Here is a 23,930-nt window from a genome sequence, read left to right on the forward strand (position 1 = left end):
TTTCATTTAAGGGTGAGGGGTGTGGGAGAACAAGGTCAAGTCTTAAGCCTGCCCAGCAGATGAATGTGGCTGGAATATGCTGGTGGCAATATAGGCGCTAGATAAAGCCTATATAAATACAATTACCATTCAAAGAAAAAAAAATATAGTGAATTCCCTTTCTCTTATAAACATCCATATACAATTATATAAATTAATTTGAATTTATATGTCATTCTTGACTCAACATGTGAGACTTGATCTTAAATTTAGTTGCCATTTACCAAAGGTTTTATTTTGATTTATATTGGTAGGGCAGCTGTTGTTATTCCCCACCCAATTCAGCACAATTTAAATAAGAGTAGTGGCAATATTTTTCTATCTTGCCACACTAATTGTTGTTCAGGATAGTTATAGTGACAAGTGAGCTCTTAAAATACTGATCTCAAATAAAAAAAAAACCCATAAGAAAGGGTAGGAGGGAGAGGATTGTAGATGGATAAAATCCGATGTCGTCTTAAATAATTTTTGCCAAAAAAACCACACAAACTGAGGAACGTATATACTTCTGAAATATTAAAATAGTTTTAGATAACCATTAAATGCTAAGCCTTATAATGAGCTTGTACTAACTATTCTTGGCAAAATATTTTTGTGGCAAATATATTTTAGCACATTTTTATAGCAATAACAAAATGTGATGCTCTACATGGTGTTTAGAGAACACATGGTTGAATAGCATTCAACTTTCTCCTGTGCTTCAACACAGCTTTCCATGCTACATTTGTTCACTGACATGTTGAATATTTTTATTTAATGAATGTACATATATCAATTTGTCCTAATATGTTCGTTCTTTCTTTTTCCAGAGTGATAGCCTTTCAAGGTATGTATTTGATTTAAATTTTTTATGAAACAAAAATGTTTTTGATTTATATTCTTTTTTTAAATTTCCTAATTTACAAATCATACTTTGATCTTGATAGTTGTTTAGGTTAAGCTCAGAAAAAAATGTTAATGCTCTAAAGATTTAGCATGTTTTATGTAGAATATAGTAATAAAACCATAGGCTTGGCTTATTTTACACATTCAGGGCATGTGGGAGATTAGAGGGGACCTGCAAATAATGGTTAAAATCTTTAGGTTATAAGCTGAATCATTTATTTATACTGCACTTAATATATGCTAGATACTTTTCAGAACATAACTGTCTGTGCCCCATGCAATTTACAATGAAAATGTAAGACTTTTAAAAATGTCAAGTGCTTTTTAGCTGTCTCTGTTTTTGAATACCCGATATGAGACACTGAAAGGAAGTTCTCTTTAAGAAGCCTAATTTTCACAAGGAGGCAAACCAAAACTTTTGGTCACTTTGGAAAATTTTGTCCTGAATCTTTAGAATTAAGGTGTAGATTATGCATTAGATAAAATGTAAAGTTTCCCGTGACATCTTGCTTCTGTTGCCCTGTATGCTGGTGGAGTGGAAGGCTCCCAGGGAAAATCTCTACTGGAAATATTGAAGTGTGATACACAGCACCTAAATAAACATTGCATTAACATTTACTAGCTTCTTAAAATGTTTGTCTGATTAGTCCAGGCTCCTCTTCTCTCTTTTACTGTGTCCCATTCTACCATTTAGCTCCTATCATATCCTCCAGCTGGAAACAGGAGTTTTCCTGTCAGAGAAATAAATCCTGCACTCCTCGTCCCTAATAATATTCATTTTTTTCTACGTTGTTATCTTTGTACAAAAAACATTTCTTAAATAAGTGAATGCATGTTAATGTGGCTTTTGACATGCTACTGCCTGTGTTCCTGATTGGTGGACTGATACTGAATATAGAGTGTTCCCGGTTGTCACTCTCAGTGGAAAGTGAAGTAGACTGCATTCAGTAGACCTGAAATGCAAAGTCAGTGAACATCAGAAATAGGCTGAAAATACCACTAAACTCATTCATTTTGAGCATTTAATCTTAAAGTAATATTGCAAAAATCCTTAACTATAAAGTATTTTATTTAAGCTGTGTCTACATGACCCCTCTCTTACGGAAGGGGCATGCAAATATGGCTGATTGAAAATGTAAATGAAACACAGATTTACAAGTCTCATGTCTCATTTACATATGTAACCCACACACCTATGTATGGTTAACTGCACCATGTAGTGGTACCTAGACCAATTCACAGAGAGAGGAAAAAATGTGTCCTCTACAGCCTAAGCTGAGAGGCAACTGGCCTTGAGCTCAGGCTGTAGAGGCACCTGCACTAAGCTCCAGAGGTCCAAGATTCAAATTATATACACTGTCATGTGATCGTATTTCTGGAAGTGCTATTTTTGGAGGAGAAAACGTCCGTGTGGGCAAAGTTTGTTTTTGAAGGAATCCCATCTATGGTGTTTGAGGGTTTGTTTTGTTTTTGTTTTTTCCCCCTTGAAAACAGCACTTCCAGAATAGCGAATGGGCACTATTCTGCAAATGAGGCACCTCATATGCAAATTAGAGCCTTGTTTGCATTTTGATCAGGTACATTTGCATGCCTCTTCCAAAGGGGAGGGGCCATGTGGACACATCTTCTCAGGTGATTTTTTTAAAAGAAACCTGCAAAGAAGAAAAGGATGTGTATTCATTGGCACAACTTTATGATAGGTGGCCTGAAAAACTTTTTTAGAATAATCAAGTCGTAATGCTTTTTTTTTTTTTTTTTTAAGTTGAGTCCTGTCAATGATAGAACATTACAACAGCCAAACTGTGTAAGCTGAATAATGGGTAGGGGAACAGATTTTTGAGTGTTTTTTTGTAAAGCCTTCTTATTTTTATTTTTTGTTAATGTTAACTTTACTTCAATGACTAACATTGAATAAAAAAGCTTTTGTGAAGAGAGCCTTGCTGCATCTGGTAAGGTAGGTGAACTGACAATTAATATCCTTGAGAATTCCCTAATGTCTTCCAATAAAACTGGGAAAACCAGATTCAGCTTGGCTCATTTTCTTGAGTTTTTTTTTTTTTTTCATGAAAAAAAATAATTCAGCCCTTTTTACAACAGATGAACAAGCAAAGAAGAGGTGAAACCTCTGTTTTAAGAAATCTTGACAAGGTTGTCTTCAGAGTCATGCAGAAATGTCTTGAAGGAAAATATTTTCATTAAAAAGAAATTTTGACCTAGAAAGCTAAAATGTACATTCCCAAAGCCTTAGCTGGCAATCAGAATACCTGTTTTCATATAGAATAAATGTTAGTGTTGAGTGGCAGGAAAAAACTTTAAAACAGTATGTGCACCAGGTTAGAAAAAAGTTATAAAATAGCGGTATGAATAAACTTTATATGCTTGATACACTGCATCTGGTTAGGAGTATTACGGAAATAATGAACTCTTTTTCCCCCCCCCCACCTTTAAAGATATGATGCAGGATCCATCAGCACAACATCAGGTGACCGTTATGATTCAGTGCTGGGACGGTCTGGGTCACACACTTACTTTGAGGAACGAAAACCATATAGCAGTAGACTAGAAAAAGAAGATGCAACTGACTTTAAAAAGGTATCAGTAGCTCAGATATTAAAATCAGTTTTGTGATTTTTTTTTTTTTTTTATTCTCCCATAAATTCTGTCCTTGCATAATCTGATTACTTACATTAAGTTTCAAATCTTACCTCAGTCTAAGCAACTCAACTCTGAACTCCACAGCACCAGAGAGGAAGAATCAATCCCTGGCCCTAGCTTGTGACCCTTGTGTTCCCCTCTGCAAGTGAAGACATCTAGAGGAGCCATATGCTGTTCTAATGACACCTCATATCACTGCCATGCTCCTTGAGGCTAAACATGTTGTTAGAATTCCTTGATATGTATATGGAGCCTTTTATTTGATGCACTTGCTATAGTGTAAAATCTAGTGTTGGTTGAAAACTCAGATGATACTTGTAAAGAAATGAACAACCGTCCAACTTATTGTCAGATATTTTTAGAGGAAAACGTTTCACATTGTTTTCTGTTTTATGGAAATGCAAAGTAAAATTATCATAAATATCTTTTTGTTGAACGTAAAAGACAAAGGTTCCTTCTTTCAAGGAATTTAAATATTTGTTCTTTTCAAACAACTCAATCAAGATTTAGACTGCAGCATTTTACAAATTAAATAATGTAGCCAAAAGAAATGCACATTTCTTAACCCTGTTCAAATATTTTCTTAGCTTTATGAACAGATTCTAGCTGAAAATGAAAAGCTGAAAGCACAGTTACATGATACCAACATGGAGCTGACGGATCTTAAACTGCAGTTGGAAAAGGCCACTCAGGTTTGTATTCGTACACAAGATGAAGTCTCTAGCTTGTAAAATGAGTAACAAACCTGAAACAGTACTGAAAATGGAATTGGTATTTTTCTCAGATTTTGGCTTTATCTTACCTCTTCTGAAAGAATGGGGCTAGGTACAAAAACTTACATTATTTGTGGGAATGAGGGAAGGCCAGATGGAGCTGGTTGCCTAATGCAAGTGGATAATTGCTAAGATATCAATGGTTGTTTCTGGCACATATATGTGTAATTTGTCTGGAGGGAAAAAGGCATAAAAGAAAAAAAATCATTCTACAGTGTTGAATTAAGTCTTCTTTGAAGTCTTAGACTATGTCTACAGTAGAAAGTTTTTTTTGACAGAAGGGGTCCTTGTCAACATAACTCAGGGAGCGCGCGCGCGCACACACGCGCATACACACAGTGTTCTATTGACAGTCTCTTGACAGAACTCTGCATTTGACGTGACGGTATTTGCCCTCAAAAATTTGAGGACTAAGACTTCTGTTGACAGAAGTGCAGTGTAGACACTTCTGTCAACATAGAGGGCTTCGGGTTCACTGGGCAGCCCTGTTTGCAGAGCTCCCAGTCAGCTGTTCTGTCAACAGAGGGCAGGGCAGTCTGGCTGCTCTGTCAGTCTGCTTTTGTGTGTAGATGCACTCTGTCAACACAACTCTGTTGAGAGATGTTACTGTCAACAGATGCTTCTAGTGTAGATGTAGCCTTAGTGTTTAACTTTTGAACTCATTTATAAGCCTGATGGCAGGTTGTTACAGACTGGCATGTTATCGCTGGCTGATCAGACATCCTGTCTTGCAATTGAGGAGTAAATAGTGCAACTCTAAATAGCATGTGGTAATATCACATCTGTTGATTAGTAGTAGGTTTTTTATTTTTGTTTTTAGTTTCTTTTAAAGCTAGGATAGAAAAAATTGATGCACTTACATTACTTAAAGCAGTGTCCACACTGGCATTCTTTCTGCAGGAGACACTATCTTCACGCCTCTGATTAAGGTGTAGTAATTATACTGACAGGAGAGCAGTTTCCGATAAACATAGCAGGTCTGCACCAGACCTGCTACAGCAGCTGTGCCAATCCAGTACAGGAGCTCAGACTGGACCTAAGCAGCTAAAGTCATTGATGTAACACCCTTCCTGGTAAGGATGTGTGAACTTATTTTCCCAGAGAGCACAGAAAGATTGAATTACTTATCGGAGGTGTCACTGGACATCTGTAACTGGAGCCAGGAGCAAACTCAGTTCATTTTTATATCATTCCAGTATCTTACCTGCAAAGTGATCTCTCATAATATAGGAATCCCTAGCTGCCACCAGGCTGTACACTATGCCTCGGCTCAGAGGAGCTAAGGAACTAATGCTGCTGAAATCAAGACCAGCCACCCTGGCCCAGCCCTAGTGTCTGAGCTTCCTCAGCGATCTACAGCTGCTGTGTCTTTGCATCGAGCTCTGCAGCCCTACGTGATCAGCACTATGGCCCTCAGATTTTAGATATTAAAAGTAGTGGTGGCAACCTGTGGTTCACATGTGGCCCACTGGGGCTCCACCTGTGGCCCACAGACCTCGTGGCTGTCCCCCTGCTTTTTGCATCTCTGAGACTGGAGCACCAGAGCCCCACACTTCCTACAATTACCCCCCACTCCCAGCACTTTCAGAGAAGCTACAAATTGCCTGCTCTCCTCCCTCCTAGAGCTGGAACTCCACAAATCAGCTTTTTGGAGTGGTCCAGCTCTGGGAGGAGCAAGAATGGACACAAATTGAGTGATTTGTGCACTCCAAAAGTGCTGGGAGGGAAGTGGAGGAGCAGGTAAGTGTGGGTCTCCGCTGTGCAAGATGCATATGGGGGATGGGCAGCAGCCAGGGGAGGCCACAGGATGCTTGCAGTCCACTGGGGTGAAAGAGGGCCACTCATGCAGCCCACTCGCTGTATTTGGTTGCTGATTCCTGTATTAAAGACTTTCTGGGGCATCGGAGTAAACACATAGGCTACGTCTACACTAGCCAAAACCTTTGAAATGGCCGTGGAAATGGCCATTTTGAAGTTTACAAATGAAGCGCTGAAATACGTATTCAGCACCTCATTAGAATGCTGCGGCACTTCGAAAGTGGCACGGCTCGCTGCCACGTGGCTTGTCCAAACGGGGCTCCTTTTCAAAAGGACCCCACCAACTTTGAAGTCTCCTTATTCCTATCTGCTCATAGGAATAAGGGGACTTCAGAGTAGTCGGGGTCCTTTCAAAGAGGAGCTCTGTCTGGATGAGCCATGCAGCGGCAAGCCACGTCAATTTCGAAGTCCTGTGGCCACCCGCATTCTAATGAGGCGCTGAATATGTATTTCAGCGCTTTCATTAGTAAACTTCAAAATGGCCATTTGCATGGCCGTTTAGAAGGTTTTGGCTAGTGTAGACACGGCGAAAGTAAAATTGCATGTTTCAACTTCAAGAATACAAAAAGGGCTTTATTTCTTTAATTCTTTGACTTTTGTCATTTCTCTGTTAACACCATGAAGAGCCAAAATATTGGGTTTTTTTTTTTTAAAACATTTAAATAATTTTTTCACCATATGACCCATATTTAATTATTAACATTATATTTCAGAGACAAGAAAGATTTGCTGACAGGTCACTCTTAGAAATGGAAAAAAGGGTAAGTTTCCATCAAAGATCTAGTGGATATTTTAGTTCATATTATATTTTGTTTTCCAACCTCAGGGTGGACATATTTTAATGAAGATATTCCTGTGATTTAATGATGGGTTTGTAGGATACAACGTGGCAATAAATGCAAGGTAGATTTATAGACAGTATTACTTGTTCCAGTAAAATGCACTCAATCTGTCAGTTATGGTAGGTGGGCACTATGTCTCTCCTCTCTGTTCTACCTTGCGTTTAGCTGTGATGCTTGGAGTATTTTTCCTAGACCTGAAGAATAGCTCTGTGTTGTGTAGCTCAAAAGTCTGTCTCTCTCACCAACGGAACTTGGTCCAACAAAAAGTATTACCTTGCCCACCTTGTGTCTCATATTCTGAAACAAATATTGTCACAGTAATACTGCATACAACTCTGTAAGTTAGTTAGTTATATGCAGTAGACATGTGGTGGTGATGCAGTAAATTGCACATGGACTTCCACTTCTATACTCGGCTTCTTAAACATTTTTCCCCAGAAGGGTGTCTAACATTCCATATCTCTAAGCAGCTACAGACAGCCTTATTTTAAAAAAAGAAAAGAAAAAAGAAAATCAACTTGCCATAAAACCATCAGGAGGTAGGTCTACACAGCAAAGTTATTTTGAAATAATGGCCAATATTTCAAAATAACCATCCTAACGTCTACACAATGCAACTGCTATTTCAAAATAATTTTGAAATAGCGGTTGGCTTATTTTGAAATTGGTAAACCTCATTCTATGAGGACTAGCACCTATTTCAAACTAGCTATTTTGAAATAAGTTCTGTTAAGACAGATAATAGTGCCCATTTTGAAATAAGCCACAGTGCGTCCAGTGGCTCTATTTCAAAATAGGCTTTATGTGTGTAGATGCTGTTTTATGAAATAGCTAAGTGATATTGTGAAATGCATCTTTGTGTCTAGCAGTGTTATTTCAAAATAAACTATTCTGGAATAGCTTATTTCAGAATAAGGCTGCTGTTTAGAAATAGCCTTAGAGAAGTAGATTAAAAATGAAACTGTTCCAACTAGAATGTGTGAGGGCTGTTACATTTATCAAAATATAATTATGTCAATAGATGAGTAGTTCACATTGGGGAAGGGGAAAATGCACACAGTTGTGCCCTTGGTTGATGGATCTGTTTTTTCTGAACAACAGCATGGCTTTATAAGAGCTACTTTCTTATTTAAGTCAGCCTTTTTGTTTCCTACAGTAATCTGTTTTTCCGTGGCACCTCAGAAGGACATTTCATAAATAAAACTAGTAGATTAAATAGAGCAGAACAGCACCAAGGCACAGTAACTGACAAATGATCATTTCAATTTTGTTGTTTTTAATAGGATATGCAGTGATTTGACTATATCCTGTAACCTAAAATTAGTCCAGTAGCCATAAATATATATATATGTATTACCTTGCCCACTTTATGTCTCATATTCTGAAACAAACATTGTCACAGTAATACTGCATACAAATCTGTAAGTTAGTTATATGCAGTAAACATGTGGTGGTGGCTAATAACTGTTGTATTTCTGCTAGCAATTTTAGCACTTTTCACTAGTTGTTTAAATGCTTTTGTAAGTTGTAATGTGTTTTTTAGTTTTTTGTTCTCCATGAGAAAATAGTGAACACACTTATAACTGTTTAAAAATAAAAATAAAAAATGCTTCTGCTACAAGAAGAAGCTTATTCTTAGGAGTATTTTACCATAGAAACCACTTCATGACCTGGACACTTATTATTAATCAGAATTTTGTTATTTGTATAACAAACAGTTTACCTCAGTCAACCCAGTTAAGAGCTCTTCTTGTGTACCTTGGACCAGAGTTGATTTAAAAAAAAAAAAAAAGCAATTATATTTTTAAACTGAAGATGTTTTTATTTATATAGGATTGTTTTATTCAAATTAGAAACTGGTTTACTTTTTAATATGTGTATTTAAAATTAAATTTGAAATAGACAATTTATTTTAAGGCCTAAACTTAGTGTACTCTATTAAAATAATTTAAATACAAAATAGCACTTTGTAGTACATTTCCCAAATTTTAAAGAGAGACAAACTACCAAGAACCTTTTGTAGAAGTGCTAAACTAACCTTCACAGCAGTAGCCTCTTCAGTAGATGCAGAGAGAATATTCATTCAACTAGTTAATTCCAAGTTGAGACACTAATTGGGAGCTAAAAATGCAGGAAATCTTGAGTTGTTTTTTTTAAACTATGAATAAAGATTAGATATGAGATCTAGTAATTCTAAAATTTTGAAGAACACTGTGATCATGGACACTGGATGCGGGGGGCAGTGTTCTGAGGCGACACCACGTATTCTTTCATGCAGGTGTTTGATTGGCTGGTTCTTGTTCACATGCTCTGGGACTAACTGGTCACCATAATATGGGATCAGGAAGAAATTTTTCCTGAAGTCAGATTGGCTGTCACTTGGGGTGCCTTCCGCCATGACATGTAGGTCATTTTTTAGAATTGTCTGGGCATACCCCCACTTAATTTCTGCTGAATTTCAGAACCTTGGGTACTGTTGCACTTTTGTTCCCTCCTGTTCTCTACCTGTGAAACGTAATAGTCTAATCTCCTCTGGGCTTTAATATTTTGGTTTTTGGGTTTAGTATGTGCGTGCTTAGTGGTGATAGATATACAGGATGTCAGACTATGTGATCTGATAATCACTTTTGGCCTTAAGCTCTGACTATGAGTAGAAACAATCATTAATTTAGCATAACATTTCCTTTGCTTAATTAATCAGTTTTAAATGTAAAACATGTTTTCATAAACTTTTAGGTAATCTCCATTTTGTAATGCAAACGTAAAAATTAAGACTGTAAAGCGTACATTAATGCATAGATAGGGCATATCATACTGATTAGCAAAATGAAACTCCAACTCTAGTGTAAAGGCTACATTTAGGTGTAACTCACCCCTTTAATTGGTTATCAACCAACAAAAATCTATTTTTAATTGCAATTAAACTAGTTTAAATCAGTGTTTCCTGCTTACTGATTTAAATTATGATAGAAACTGGTTGCTTAAATTTCTTTACTTTGAATCTATCCACCCTGGCTTGAACTGTAAAATCTTAATAAAATCTGAACTGTATTTAATGGGCCACTTGTTTCTAAGAGCTCTGGTAAAAATGTTCTATCTGTTAACAATTTTTTTTTAATGTAACTCTTGGTAAAGTTGGCTTTGCAACTTTCTTGGGTTTCTGTGTAATTTTTTGGGGGGTTTGTCATTTTGCTTTTGTTGTTCACTTGCTTACTGCAGTTAACTCACTGGTACTTATAACTATGCCCATTATCATCAGTCAGTGTCATCTTGGAAAAACACAATTTTCAGCTCAAAAGAATTAAGTAGAATAAGTATAAGGATACTAACTACTGCAGTAAAATATTACTTTGCTAAACCTATTGAAGTTATTTGCTAAAATGGGGAAATATATCTGGGGAACAACTTCACTATGATTAAACTAAATTCAAATGGTTTGTATCTGAAAGGTGACCGGCAAGAGTCAGTCTCTACTGGGCGGTATGATCTAACCAAAGTTTTACACACCTCAGTTAATGCTGCTTGCTGTTTTGCATAACACTGTTTGCAGATTTAAATGTACACTATGCAGTAATCTGTCGCTTTTGCCTTCACTCTTTTAAAAAATTGGAATGTAAAATATTGAATAAGGAAACTGCTTTTGAGTTAGACCCACTGCATCTTCTTACACAAGAAAGCAACTATGTTATAAAGTCTATTGCCTGCATTATTAATCTGGGCTATATGATGGGAATGAAGTTTTAAAAAACAGTGTTTTGGGAAGATACTTAGAGGAGACAAACATTTCAGCTATATTTGCTTTTCAAAGAAAGCTTATGCTTTTGTTTCTTTTAATATACTTCTTTGTTTCTGATCATTTTCTGCATTTCTTGTATTATCACAGAATAATAAATAGGGAATAATAAATCTGAACAAAGGCATACTTATAAACTTATACCCTGTTGAAGTTCAAGTATGGGAAGAGATGGGATGTATTTTGAAAAAATTAATATCTCTCTTCCATCTAAACTTTTTAATTTTAATGTGGAAGAATTTTCTACACATCACTGGCATCACAAGCCTACTGTATGCTCTGTGCTTCTAGTTGTTTGATCTTTGAAACTTGACATGAATCACTATTTTCACCATATTTACAAGAAGTATTAAAGATGTAATTTGCATTGCTTACCATTAACTCCACTACTTTGATCTAGGAACGAAGAGCTCTAGAAAGACGGATATCTGAAATGGAAGAGGAACTCAAAGTAAGTGTGTCACACTCTTTGTGACATTTTGTAAAAGTGTGCTTTGGTGCATTATTTGTAGTGTGCAAAGTTTTCAACTATTAGTAATCTGATTGGAGAATAAGTAAATATATAATTTCCCCTTAGTTTCCAACACAGCAGAATCTCTTGTGCAATACACTGCAACTTGGTTGCTGTCCTGGTTGCAAGGCTATAATAGCAAAGGTGATTCTTCCATTTTTTAAGAAGATAACTGAGGTTTACATGTTTATGATGATGACCAGGCAGGGTAGAAAATGTTTTATTTTAAACTAAGGAGAAAAGTGATTTATGTTTTACATCACTTCTTATGGTAGCTCAAAACAGAAGATTGTCCTGTATGGTTTTTCTTTTAATTAACCTTGTAATTTCTTCTGTGATTTGTTTTCTTAAGTCATAATATGATTGCATGCAGAGTCTTTTTCCCTCCAAAGTTTACCCAGTTAAATGCTGTGCAATATGGTTTGAGCTCAACAAGGCTAATCCCATGAGTTGATCATATATACATTTTTCATTATATCTATGGTCAAAACTGCAGAAGTGAGACAACCAAGCTGATGACAAAATTAAATCATGTCCAGGAAGCAGCTGGAATGTGGTGAACTAGAATGCCATCATTTTAGAGACAGCAGCAGTGAATCGATCACTAGTATTCTCTAATTTGTGCTAATAAGTTTCTTCTAGAACTCCGTTTTTGAGCTCTCCCTGCTACTGTGCAACAGCAGGCACTTCAATATACTGTTCTTTTAAATGACCAACAAGAAGTCCTGTGGCACCTTATAGACTAACAGATATTTTGGAGCATAAGCGTTCATGAGCAAAGACCCACTTCATCAGATGCATGAGGGGGGTCCCAAAGCGGTATTTAAAGAGTGGGGTCCCGGTAAAAGGGAGAGCCAGAGCTGGGTCTATTCAGCAAGGTGGAGATGGCCCAGTATCAACAGTACTTATCAAAAGAGGAAAAAACAAGTCAGATCAGATGGGGATGTGGGCACATTGTCAGAGTCTAATGGGGAGATATTAACACCCAGGGCAGAGAAGCTGCTTTTGTAAGGGGTCAGCCACTCCCAGTCTCTGTTTAATCCTTGGTTGATGGAGTCAGATTTTCAAATAAATTGCCGCTCAGAGATATCCCTCTCCATTAGATTTTTGAAATTTCTTTGTTTTAGGACTGCTACTTTTAAATCTGTTACTGAGTGTCCAGGGAGATTGAAGTGCTCTCCCACGGGTTTCTGTACATTACCGTTCCTGATGTCTGATTTATGTCCATTTATTCTTTTACATAGAGACTGTCCAGTTTGGCCAATGCAAATTGTAGTGTGGCATTGCTGGCACATGAAGGCATATATTATATTAGTAGATGTGCAGGTAAAGGAACCCCTGATGGCATGGTTGATGTTACGTCCTGTGATGATATCACTGGTGTAGACGTGAGGAGAGTTGGCAGCGATGTTTGTTGCAGGGTTCCAAGTTTAGACTTATTGTGTTGTGATCTATAGTTGCTGGTGAGAATTTGTTGCAAAAAGGGGCTCTGGCCTCCCTTTTGCTGGGATCCCACTCTTTAAATAGCCCTCTGGAACCACCCCCCCCATGCATCTGATGAAGCAGGTCTTTGCCCACTAAAGCTTATGCTTCAAAATACCTGTTTAGTCTATAAGGTGCCTGAGGACCTCTTGCTGTTCTCGAAGATAAAGACTAACCCTATCTCTCTGATACTTGTTCTTTTAAATGCAAATACGGAGTTCTTGCTGACATAATGGATGGTTACAAGCAGAGAAGTATACAAAAGACAACCGTGTTATTTCTATCCACATTAGATTTACAGCCAAGTGAGTGAGCCTTAACAGAGGACAAAATAATATTTGAGACAGAAAGCAAACTACAGCATGGAAAAAAATTGTTATTCTTCTAGGGATGGAGGATTGCAGGACAGAGAATATAAGGTTGTTTTATACTTGTAGGTTATCCTTAAGAATGGCTAGAGTGATCAGAGAAATAGAGAATCTAAAGATATTACCAGTTTTGCAAAGTTCTTTATTTGCAGCCTTGCATTAATCTCTTTACTTATAAGATTAACTCTCATCCTGTTTTCTCTAGTGTCACGTAAACGTATGTGTTAAGCCCATGATTATTTGCAGATTACAACATAGGAAATTTAGTCCATGTTATCAGAATTTTAAGTAAAGAATTCCCGGAATAACTCTTTGTTAATGCATCCTGAATTGTTCTGTAAAGCTGTGACTAATCACTTGCTGTTCTTAGATTACAGTTCAAGAATGTGCCACTTATTTGATACTTTCCTTTCATAGCTAGTTAGCTGCTTTTAACATAGCTGTCTTTTTTGATTTAAATTTTTCTCTCAATGGTTCATCTGTTTTTTTGAAACTTACTATATTTGCTTTTCTCTTGTTTTCACTTCTGTTTCTTTGATTCCTGCAGATTCAGTCTTTGAGACATTTAAATGAGCGACTACTGGCTGAGAATAGGGCCTTGACCAGAGTGGTTACAAAGCTCTCAGGGTCCTGTAGGCAACTACATTCTGTGGACTTGTAATTTCCTCTTTTTTCATTTTTTCTCCTTTGAGTAGCCTGGCAGGTGTTGAATTTGAGCTAGTGCTGTGGCAGCACTTTACCATTAATGCTTGTGTGTTGGAAGATTTACTGATTGCTTGATTACAGAAGTGTGGCTTATGCATGATGTCCAGTGTCCCAACTACAGTTCCTTCATGCCAGACACAGTGGTAGGGTTGGTATTATCCTTACTAGCATCATAGGTCACCTTTTTGCATCCAAAGACAAATTCAGACAACAGTTCAAGAAATAGGTCTTGTACGAGATTTTTAATTGTGATTCTATGTGTTACCAGAAGATTTACCTGACATTGCTCAGGTCCTTAAATAAGCTTTGTTTTGCTTCATTTAAATTAATGTTCTGGGGTGTGGCTGGGAATATGGGGTTCAGTATGCAGCCTATCCCGGGGAAAGAGACAACAACCCCAGCCTTCTCTCACTGCAGCAGCTTGGGGCCGGGTGAGGAGTGCCTAACTGCTACAGAAGGCACAGCTGGGGGAGAGTGCAGGTCCTCCAGCTGGGGGGAAAAAAACACAGACAGACTCCCTGAGGGTATATAGTAGATATCTGTCCCTTTCTCCACACCAGCTGGCCATGGGGGGGTTATAGCTGTCCCGGTTGCTATCTCTGGCCCCTTGTGGTCATTTTGCAGTATAATTGTCCCTCCCGTGAGACCCTTCCTTTTCCATTTTTTGTGAAACAAATAAATTCTGGAATAGCCATTATCCTGGCACAGCCAAACCCATTACCTTTCTTGAAGTTTTATGCTAAGCAGAGCTGCATGCCTGCATTTGGTGGTCTTGACTTAGCACTCAGGAGGTGTTCTTGAACAGACTGACAGACAGATGGACCGGCAGATGCACAAAGTTTCTAAAATATATAGTAGATAAAAAGATGCAGTACCCCAAGGGGCATGGCTGCTCACACAGGACTTGAACTAGTATTAAGCTTCCGTTATGTTGACTTTTGTACAAGATTCAGAGTTTGGAAATTGACTGGTCCAACATACTAAAATTAGCAGTAGACAGGCTCACAGAAATCAGGGTGGGCACTTGCATAAGAACCCAGCATTTCAAAGGGACCCAGAGCTCCGACTGCTGCTTTTGCTGACAAACGAGCAGTGGGAACAGCTGGAGCTCCAGACCCTGTTGAATTGATGCAACAGTGCTGCTGCATGCAGCTGGGAGGAAGTAGGGGGTGGCCCTGAATGTCCTAGGCCCCACCACTTCTGCCCTTGGCCCTGCAGTGCCCACCTTGCCCTGGGACCCAGGGTGCCTCTTGGTGCCGCTGACAGGAGAGATCTTCCGCTCTCCACTATAGTTTACTTTTGTAAGATTGGCCCAAACAAAAACTGCAATAGTGAATATCTGAGTAATGAGTTCAGTAGTGTGGCTTCTGATTGTTTGCATCAGCTGTTCTAATTTTTACATTCTGGTGTGCAGGTTGTTGTTAGCAAAAAGTTATCTATTCTTTGATCATGTATTTGAATGGCAAGCCTTTTGTGTTTGTTCAAATACTGTGTTTAGTTCAGATCTGGCTCACTTGTACTAATATTCTTCACCAAACTAGATTTAGAATAGGCTTGAAAATCTGTAACTTTACACCAAAGGAAATCTGAATGTTGATATGAAGATTACAAATGTTATACCTGTGTCAAATTCAATTGCAGAGGACAGCTGTGAGAAATTAGTTCAGTGACTACCTTTGAGAAAACAGAACTTAGTCCATTCCCTTGTGCCTTCTCCACTTGCCAAATCCTTCAGCCCACTTGTCCTTCATAGAAAAGCTATATAGGGCTGAAGCTCTGTGGTTCTGGGCCAGGTGAAAATGCATTTAATAGAAATTTTGTGTAGCTAAAGGATCTCTCACACTGCTCTCATTTTTGCGCATGCACGTGCATACAAACACGTGTGCGCTTTCTCTGTCCCATTTCGTCTGTGATCTCTTGTTCTGCCTACAGGCCTCAGGATTGAGTTGGGCAGTCTGTCACAACATTTGTTTATGGAAAACAGTTAATCATTTGTGGATCTGGGTTTGGCCACTCAAGGACATACTTACTGACTATTGAATGGCACTTTGCATCCACTAGACCTGTGCAAAATTACCCGTCTCATATGAAGAGCTATAAATAGTGCATGTTATGGTCTTGCTTATTTAAGAGCCCATAGAAGATGCTCTCATTTGCAGGGAGAAGTAAACTGAAGTTGAAGTTTCACATGTCTAATGAAGGGTTAACTAAAGGCCTAGCTACATTAGAGAACTTTGGCAATTATGCCACCTGTTCATACAGCTGAGATGCTCATGAAGCATTGTGGGGCAGATCCTCTGCTGGAGTAATATTGTTAGAGCATCGTTACTTGTACCAGCTGAGGATCTGCCCTTTGTGTTGACATGTGGACGTGTTTCACAGTTTGTAAATCCAGTTGAGACTGCACTAGCCACAAGTAGATGATGTGAGTTGTTCTACTGTGGCTGGTTCATGCTGAACCATTTTACCATTATTGTATGGGAGGAGCATAGGGTTGCAGCTTGTCCTCCCAGATCAGTCCCATAATACTCATATCTACTATTGCAGTAATAGAGTGCTGTCTCCTCCCCTATTTCCTATTTGGCTGATATGTTATCTACACATTATTACTCTTTCCTTCCTTGAGTAGCAATGCACAAATTGTTTCATCAGAGTAAAAACTACAAAAGATGGCTTTGCCAGCTGTGTAACTGCATACTCAGTAGACTCTATTTAAATAAGCTCTATGTTTTGAACAGTGCTTTTTTCATCTGGATGGAAATTCACTGATGTGGTGGGGAGACAGGCAGCTGTGGGAGGAAGCTAAGGCTTAATGTATGTAAAAACTTCAGGTCCCTTATTAGGGTGCTGGTTGGCACAGGACTGTGCAACTGGAGGCACATTTCCTGCACATCTGGGATTTGCAGAGAAAACGAAAAGGTAAATGTTGTGAAAACATACACGAGTCCCCTTCTGCTGTTCCCTCCTCCCCCACACCAATACATCTATGCTCTCTGGAGTACTCATCTCCTGGGGGTGCACTAGTGCCCTCTGGTCAGCCTTCCATACCACACTCCCCCAAACCTGCCTCAAGGACTAGTACATTTGGTGTCATGGAAGAATTGACTAGGCCTTATGGATAGGCCCCCACACCCAAGCTTGCATTTTTCTGAGCTTTAAAGGAAAACTTTAGCTTCAAAACAAGAAGCCAGCAAACACAATACCATGTAAAAGATATTTATTCTTTGTATGTTTGTAAATGTAAATATATAACATTTAGTGTCATACATCTTCAAGCACAGACCCTTGGACATTGAGGTTCCATAGGATTTTGGGTCTAGAATCCTAGACCAAATTGAACAGAAAAAGTAGATCTGAACACCGATCCCCAGAATGGGCAGAAACACTGGCACAGAGCTATGTCCACACATGTAATACATACACCACATTATACTAGGGATATTATACTAGGGATTATACTTTATACACATTATACTAGGGATAATACTGCATTTAAAAAGACACTAAGAATTAATGTTGCAAAGTCAAGTATTCTGAATTCCCAGAATTAAGGTTACCCATACAGTCTTCGCCATCTTGTGCATCTGCATTAAGGTACGGTTTTGATAAGTTTGTTTTTTCCCTGTAGCGTGCCTGCCTCCTTCCATGAACTTTTTCAGCATTTCCTTTTATTTTCTCCTATGTTCAGAATTCAGTCCCAGGCCTTATTTAACACATACCATCCAAAACTTTTTCTGAAGATAGAATTACTGGTATCTTCCGAGGTGTTTCTGTAGTTTAATCGTGCCCCTGTGCAATGAGGCAGTGCAGCAAACCCTTGCATAGCTCAAATTTTTGTGTAAGTCAGGGCGGGAGATGGTAACCAGGCTGCTGCTTGGTTCCTAGCTTCCCTCTGCTTGTGACCCAGGAAACTGCACAGTCCACTAGGGCTGGTCACTTTCTTGACTGCTTTTCCCTGCGTTCCCCCCATCAACACAGCTGTCAGGGGAAAGCAGGGTTTCAGCCTGCCTAGCTATCAAAAAGCCTTGCTCCTGCCTTCCCCCAGTGGCACAGCTGTCAGGTTGACAGCCTTGTGGCTGGGAGAAGACAGGGAGAAGGGGCTGCAGAGCAGCATCAAGATTTGCTCAACTCACCTTGTATGTCGCGGGTTTACTGTATCATCCTTATTTTACAGATGGAGAACTGGCGCTCAGGGAGATTAAGGCCAAAATAGTAAAGCGCCCACTGATTTTGGGTGCCTAAGTAGAGATGCTCAGGACTTGATTTTCAAAGTCCCTAGCATTTAATAGCTATTCATGTTATCAAAGCACAACTCCCATTGACTTCAGTTGCAGCTGTGAGCACTGAGCACTTCTGCAAATCAGACCCCAGGTTCAAACATCTTGGACACCCCACAAATGAGGAACACATGGGTGGCCGTCTGTGAAGTCTGGTTGTAAAGTGCACTTAGCCCAGACTCTGCCACAGAGCTCCTGTGCAATGCTATCAGGTGTCATTCAAGTTCCTTAATCATGAGACCATCTTTCTGTTCCTGTAATGTCATGTCACATTCACCACAGATCTCTACAGTTCTGTAAACACAGCCAGGGTCTTACAGACAACACTTCTTCCTACACAACCTTGATTCATTCCCTGGGCAGACGTATGCTGTGCACTGCAGAGACAGATTACTATGGGGATGAAGGGGGATGTGATCCTGTAATTAGCATGTATTGTAATACAAACACACTGAAGCAGAAGGGAGATTTACAGTTGTGTGGGCAAGCTAACTTTTCAATGCTTGACTTTGCAGCATCCCTATTTTAACATAGGGACTTGTGTGCCCAATTTGCTAACTTTTAAATAAACAAAAGTCATGTGGAACCATATTGACTGGGTCATCAGCAGAGTTTGGGCACTGAGATCCAAAGCACAGTGCTGATACTTGTGGTAACTTAGTAGAAATAAGCTGTTACCTTCTGTGTGGGGTGAGCACATGCAGTTTGGCACGGTCTTTCTCAGATACCTTCTGACAGCAGGCAGATGTGGAGATTGAGAATTCCTGGGATCGATTCTGATTTCTGTAAGGGAGCATTCTGTAGAGTTTGTTAGAGACCCTGGTGGCCCTAGCTCAGCCTTACCCACTGACCTAGTCCAAGCATCACTTCAGCTTCTGCCCTATCTCTGTGTGTCTCCATTCTGCCCATTCCCATCTCTGTCTGTTGGTTCCAAATCCTCTTTGCCTTCCGGGTAACCTTAATTGTGGCATTTTCTAACTTGGCAGTGTTTGACTATGCAAAAATAATGTTCTTTTAATGTCGCTTTCTTGAGTGCACGTCCATTGTGCTATGTGGACAGTTGAGAGTGGAACCATGGCATTGGGGCTCCAAAACATAGATGAGACAGGGTGGAAGATAGTACTTACACATAGATGTGGTGAAGCATTTCATATTGCTCAGGCTGGGTTATGGAAAGCTGTAACCAATGCAGGAACAAACAGTAATATAGATATTTGTTTTTCTATTAAATTTTGATGAAATAATGCAGACTGCTAGTGTAGATGGACCTCCTGAACATAAGGATCAACTGATTACAAATATACTAAGTGTGTTCTTGTAAGTAATTAAAACCTTTTAAAGCAATTCAGTCTACATTTACTTTGCACAAAAGCACCTCGAGCAGGATAAGTCAGGTTTGGTTTATTTCCCTGTCTACTGAATTTTAGTGCATCCAGTGCTAGCAAAGACAAATTTCTACCCCATAGCTTCATTATCTCATCCCAGAAGGCCAAATGCTCTAACCCAGATTATTACTGAAAGACCTAAAACAATTTCTGTTGACACAGATTCTGTTTCTGATGACGATGCTGTCTAGTTTTGTTGCCTTTTTTTGTAAGTTATATCGGCAAGTAACCATTGTGCATCCGTTTTTTTGATAGATGCTACCAGACTTGAAAGCAGACAACCAGAGGCTAAAAGATGAAAATGGGGCCTTGATCAGAGTTATAAGCAAACTTTCCAAATAAAAAAGTTTACTACAGCAGCAAAATGGTATTGCACATATCTAGTAACTCCCGTGGACCATGGTGTGACAGTCACTGGAAGCTTGGGAAGATTCCTTGGAGGCTGTCATTTTCAGATATCCTGCCAAACGCCCTCTTACCTGTGTTCTCCTTATCAGGATCATTGTTTCATGTTAACATGCAGCTGCTGAGAAGAAAAAATGACTGAGAACTCTTGTTTACAGCTACAGCATATAAGGAAAGTGTTCAAGGCCAGATATGCCTCAGATATTTAACCAGTAAGCCTTAGTTGTACATAAACACTTTTGCATCAATGAAAGCTTTCAGCTCCCACAGAAGACAGTTACTCGTTTTGTGCCACAATTCATAATTTTTCTATACTCAGCTTTTTTCTTTACATCTAAGTTTTTGGATTTGTTTTTCCTATTAATATTCATGTACCAGGTTTTTTTTCTTGTACAGTGTTTTCACAGCTTTATCATTTACAGAGACCACACAACCTTTTAACTAGAGCTGTATTGTCCAACCACCTGGAACAGAGATGTTTGGTGGAACGTTTGCTTTCACTGTTTGTGCAATATGCATTTATTTTCAATACAAGATGCTTTAAAGTCAGTTGAAGCTAGAATTATTTCGAGTCCTGTTTTTCTGCCTTTATTGGTCACTTTAAAAAAAGAAAAAAGAAAAGAAAAAGGTTTGTAGTGAAACATGTTCGATCCTGTAATCTTCACATTCATTTTAGCAGGTACTGAGTGATGCTGTATATATGTGTACTGTTTTGATTTTCTGACCATCACGTGGCATGCTTGAATATATTTCCCTATTGCAAATATCTGTTAATGCAAATTAGGCTACTCCAGAATAGTGTGTTTAACAAAGTTCATTAACTTTTATGGTATAATGAATTTACACATTGTACATTGTACGGCGCCCTATCTTGACAAAGTTTGATTTATAAAATACTTTTATTACCTTGTTCCTCCCATTTTTTCCTTGGATAGTGTTCACCATAATAAAAGTTGCATAACTATAACTGCTTCACGACATTTCACATACCTGTATTTATCTGAGTGCTGTCCAAACGGTTGTGCTAGCCAAAGTAATGTTACTAAATGTTTGAAAACCTTAACCCAGTACACTCACAATATTTATATGCACTGTTATTGCCATATGAAGAGGCATCTGAGTTGAGACCACCATCATATTCAGACCATTTTATACATTTCAGTGGCCTTTTTTAAAAAAGTAACTGAAGTGAAGATTGCTTTTGTTAGAGACAAACAGCTTTTTTATTCACTAAACTATACAAGATGACATCTTATTGGCACATAGACTATTGCCTAATACCACTGAACAGTTCAGCCATTGAAATAAATTGTACATTGTAAAGCTTGTAGTAGCTATTGTATTATTGGTTATCGTAAACGATATTAAATGTGAATTTGTACCCCTTCATTTAAAAAGGTCATTGTGTTCTACTGCCTACTTCTTGGGAAGGGGTGATCTTGTTTTTTTGGGGGTGGGGAGGCTTTTGTTTCTTTTGGGGGGTTTGTTGGAGGGGGCGGGTTTTTTTTTTGTAAGGGGAACGTGTTCTCTTTCGGTTGATTTGGTTTTTTGAAGATGTAAGGTTATGCTCTTACTACCAAGCTCAGGATTCGTGCTTTTAAAGGTACAAGGATAGTTTTTGGGATTTCTTCTAATTGATCTGTATGAGAGAGGGGTCTGCATATGAGGAACTACCATTGTCCTGTGCTACATAAAAGGCAGAGAATTGATCAGTTGGAATGGTTGCAATGTGTTCAGTGACACAGTTAGGCATATTCTGGATTATACTTGGTAAAGTGTGGGTGCCTGTGAATGAGTAAATACGTGTTTCTAATATTTTAGTGTTTTATATTTAGGTTATTTATTCTTTATCTAAAAACCGAATGGCTACTGTGCTATATTGATTTTATTGGTAGTACTGAGCAGACCTTGTATCTGCATGAAACTAGTTGCGAAACCCACTATTTTGAAAAAAAATGTATTTTGACATAGACAAATAAAAGGAATAAAAAACTATTTTAAATGTGTGAAAGTTTTACTGAGAACATTTGAAACCATGTTATGAGTTTAGTATTTAAATTCGTCAGTGGGCATTTTTTTCATTCATTGATTTACTTGGATGCAAAGTTCAAGTGCTTTTCAAAGATTGTAATCGAATTGTGATTATTTGCACATCATTGTACATGCACATCTGTAAATGCAACCGTAAAAATGCCATATTTATGCAATCTGTAACAACTTGGACAAATGTTTATATATTTTACATAAACCTGTCTGTATGCAGAACTTAACTGAGAACCAGTTTTTTGTGCAGTTACCACAGTAAAATGCAACCCTGAATCTGTCAGAGCTGCTGATTAATTTAACTGATGATTCTATAATGCCAGTTCATTTCCCCACAAATAGTTTAGTAACTAAACTGTCAATGCCCAGTAAACCCCCAAAACTGAACTTAAAAACACCAAACCCCAACCTACAAATGCCAGAACTTAAAACACAATTCTGCTGTGGAGGTCAGCTTGCTTATTTAGCAATCCTAGAGTGGGAAAAGCACTTCATTGCTAGTTTTAGCTGACCAATTAACCATACCTATAGATTTTGATGGTGCAGTGGGTGACATGAGGAGAACAGAATTCAAAACAGGAACTTCCATTTTCAGTGGATCTGTTTTAGGGTGGAGGGAGCTGTGCCAGAGTTGATATTGGAGATACATGGAAACAGATGATGCTTAAAATTTAAAGAAGCCAAAATGAGGGTAGCACTTAAAATCCACAGTACAAATTAGTGTACGTATAACAGCTAGGAAGGGTGGAACCAGAGTCTTCGAAGGAGTGATCATGTTTGAGGATGCAGACTATATGAATAATGAGATGGAGGCAGGTTGGAGGTCTGTGCATATAACAAAGTGGGTGTCTGTTGCTTTATGCAATTCCTGACTCTGGCTTTTGGCTAGAGAAACAGAGGACTGGGAGTTGGAACTCTTGGATTATATTTTTCCTTCTCCTTCTGCCCCACCCTGAAAAACAACCTTTGTGCTTTCCCTGATCCTCACCACATGCACATTATGCAGCCCCCTGCCACTTCCTTCTCTGAACTCCATGCATTTTCCCCTCTGCTGTGCACCGTGCCCTTTTGTATCCAGTTTTCACCTATATAAAATCAACAACTTGCAGGATCAGCCACTCCTTGATCACTGACAGCTTCTCTCCATTCACACTGTCTGTCTGAGCCAAGACACTTCCATGCAAAACTCCGCTTTGTGTTCCAGAGTGTAAAACTAGATCTGGTTTACCTCCTTGATATCACCTATTCCAAGGATTTTAACGAAAAGGCATGGCAAGGTGTGTCTGGATTAAAGCAGAACAATGTCCTCTTACTTGGAAGTACAGTGGTAAGCATATATTGTTTTCGGTATATGAATTGGAAAAGTGTTAGTGTCAAATCACCACTCTAAACATGGGGGGAGGGGTGGAATGAATTGACTCCCAGTATTTGCATGTTTGTGACCAGAAGATATCTAGCTTCAGGTATGTCAGGCTGAGGTTGAGCTATGAGGGAAGGCTGAAAGACTTGGGCTTGTTTAGTTTGGAAAAGAGAAGACTGAGAAGAGACATGATAGCGGTTTTCAAATACATAAAAAAGTGCCCCCTCAGCCTTGGTTCATTCCATAGTGAAGACGCTAATTTTCAACAACATAATCATACATAAGAGATCTTCACAGAGTTGGGAGAGGAACAAAACAGCAGTGGGCAGCTGTCACCACCACTAGAGAAGTCTGAAAATCTAGAGAAGCTTCTGCCAGTGTCTTGAGGTTCAGCAGACCAGCATGCTGAACCCCTAGACCTGGTCTGTATAGAGGAAGCCAGAAGGTAACAAACCCAACTGTCAGAACAAGAGCTAGTTCAAACATGGAGTTTCCTCTCCTGTATCATGTGTTCTTGGCCTAAGGTTACTTGTGGCGTACATTTTACCTTCTTGGTTTTGTCATACTTGACTGGCTTGTTCCAAGGAAA

General features: G+C 38.7%; 1 protein-coding gene across 9 annotated transcripts in view; it reads left to right on the forward strand.

Moving 5' to 3' along the window:
- The window catches only part of PPP1R12A (protein phosphatase 1 regulatory subunit 12A), a 227,127-nt gene extending 205,746 nt beyond the window's left edge, over nt 1-21,381 (forward strand). For 4 of the 9 annotated variants that reach the window (XM_075012396.1, XM_075012414.1, XM_075012338.1 and 1 more), the window contains 7 exons: nt 849-865; nt 3,375-3,516; nt 4,167-4,271; nt 6,884-6,931; nt 11,206-11,256; nt 13,714-13,823; nt 19,789-21,381. In XM_075012396.1, coding sequence (XP_074868497.1) covers nt 849-865; nt 3,375-3,516; nt 4,167-4,271; nt 6,884-6,931; nt 11,206-11,256; nt 13,714-13,823; nt 19,789-19,804 — 489 coding nt within the window. In that variant the 3' untranslated portion in view covers nt 19,805-21,381. Of the gene's footprint in view, nt 1-848; nt 866-3,374; nt 3,517-4,166; nt 4,272-6,883; nt 6,932-10,461; nt 10,493-11,205; nt 11,257-13,713; nt 13,824-19,788 lie in introns of those variants that run through there. The other 5 variants (XM_075012357.1, XM_075012405.1, XM_075012347.1 and 2 more) reach the window with 3 other exon arrangements.
- Nucleotides 21,382-23,930: the final 2,549 nt, after the last annotated feature.

The sequence above is a fragment of the Carettochelys insculpta genome, chromosome 1 (assembly GCF_033958435.1).
Source record: "Carettochelys insculpta isolate YL-2023 chromosome 1, ASM3395843v1, whole genome shotgun sequence".
NCBI lineage: Eukaryota > Metazoa > Chordata > Testudines > Carettochelyidae > Carettochelys > Carettochelys insculpta.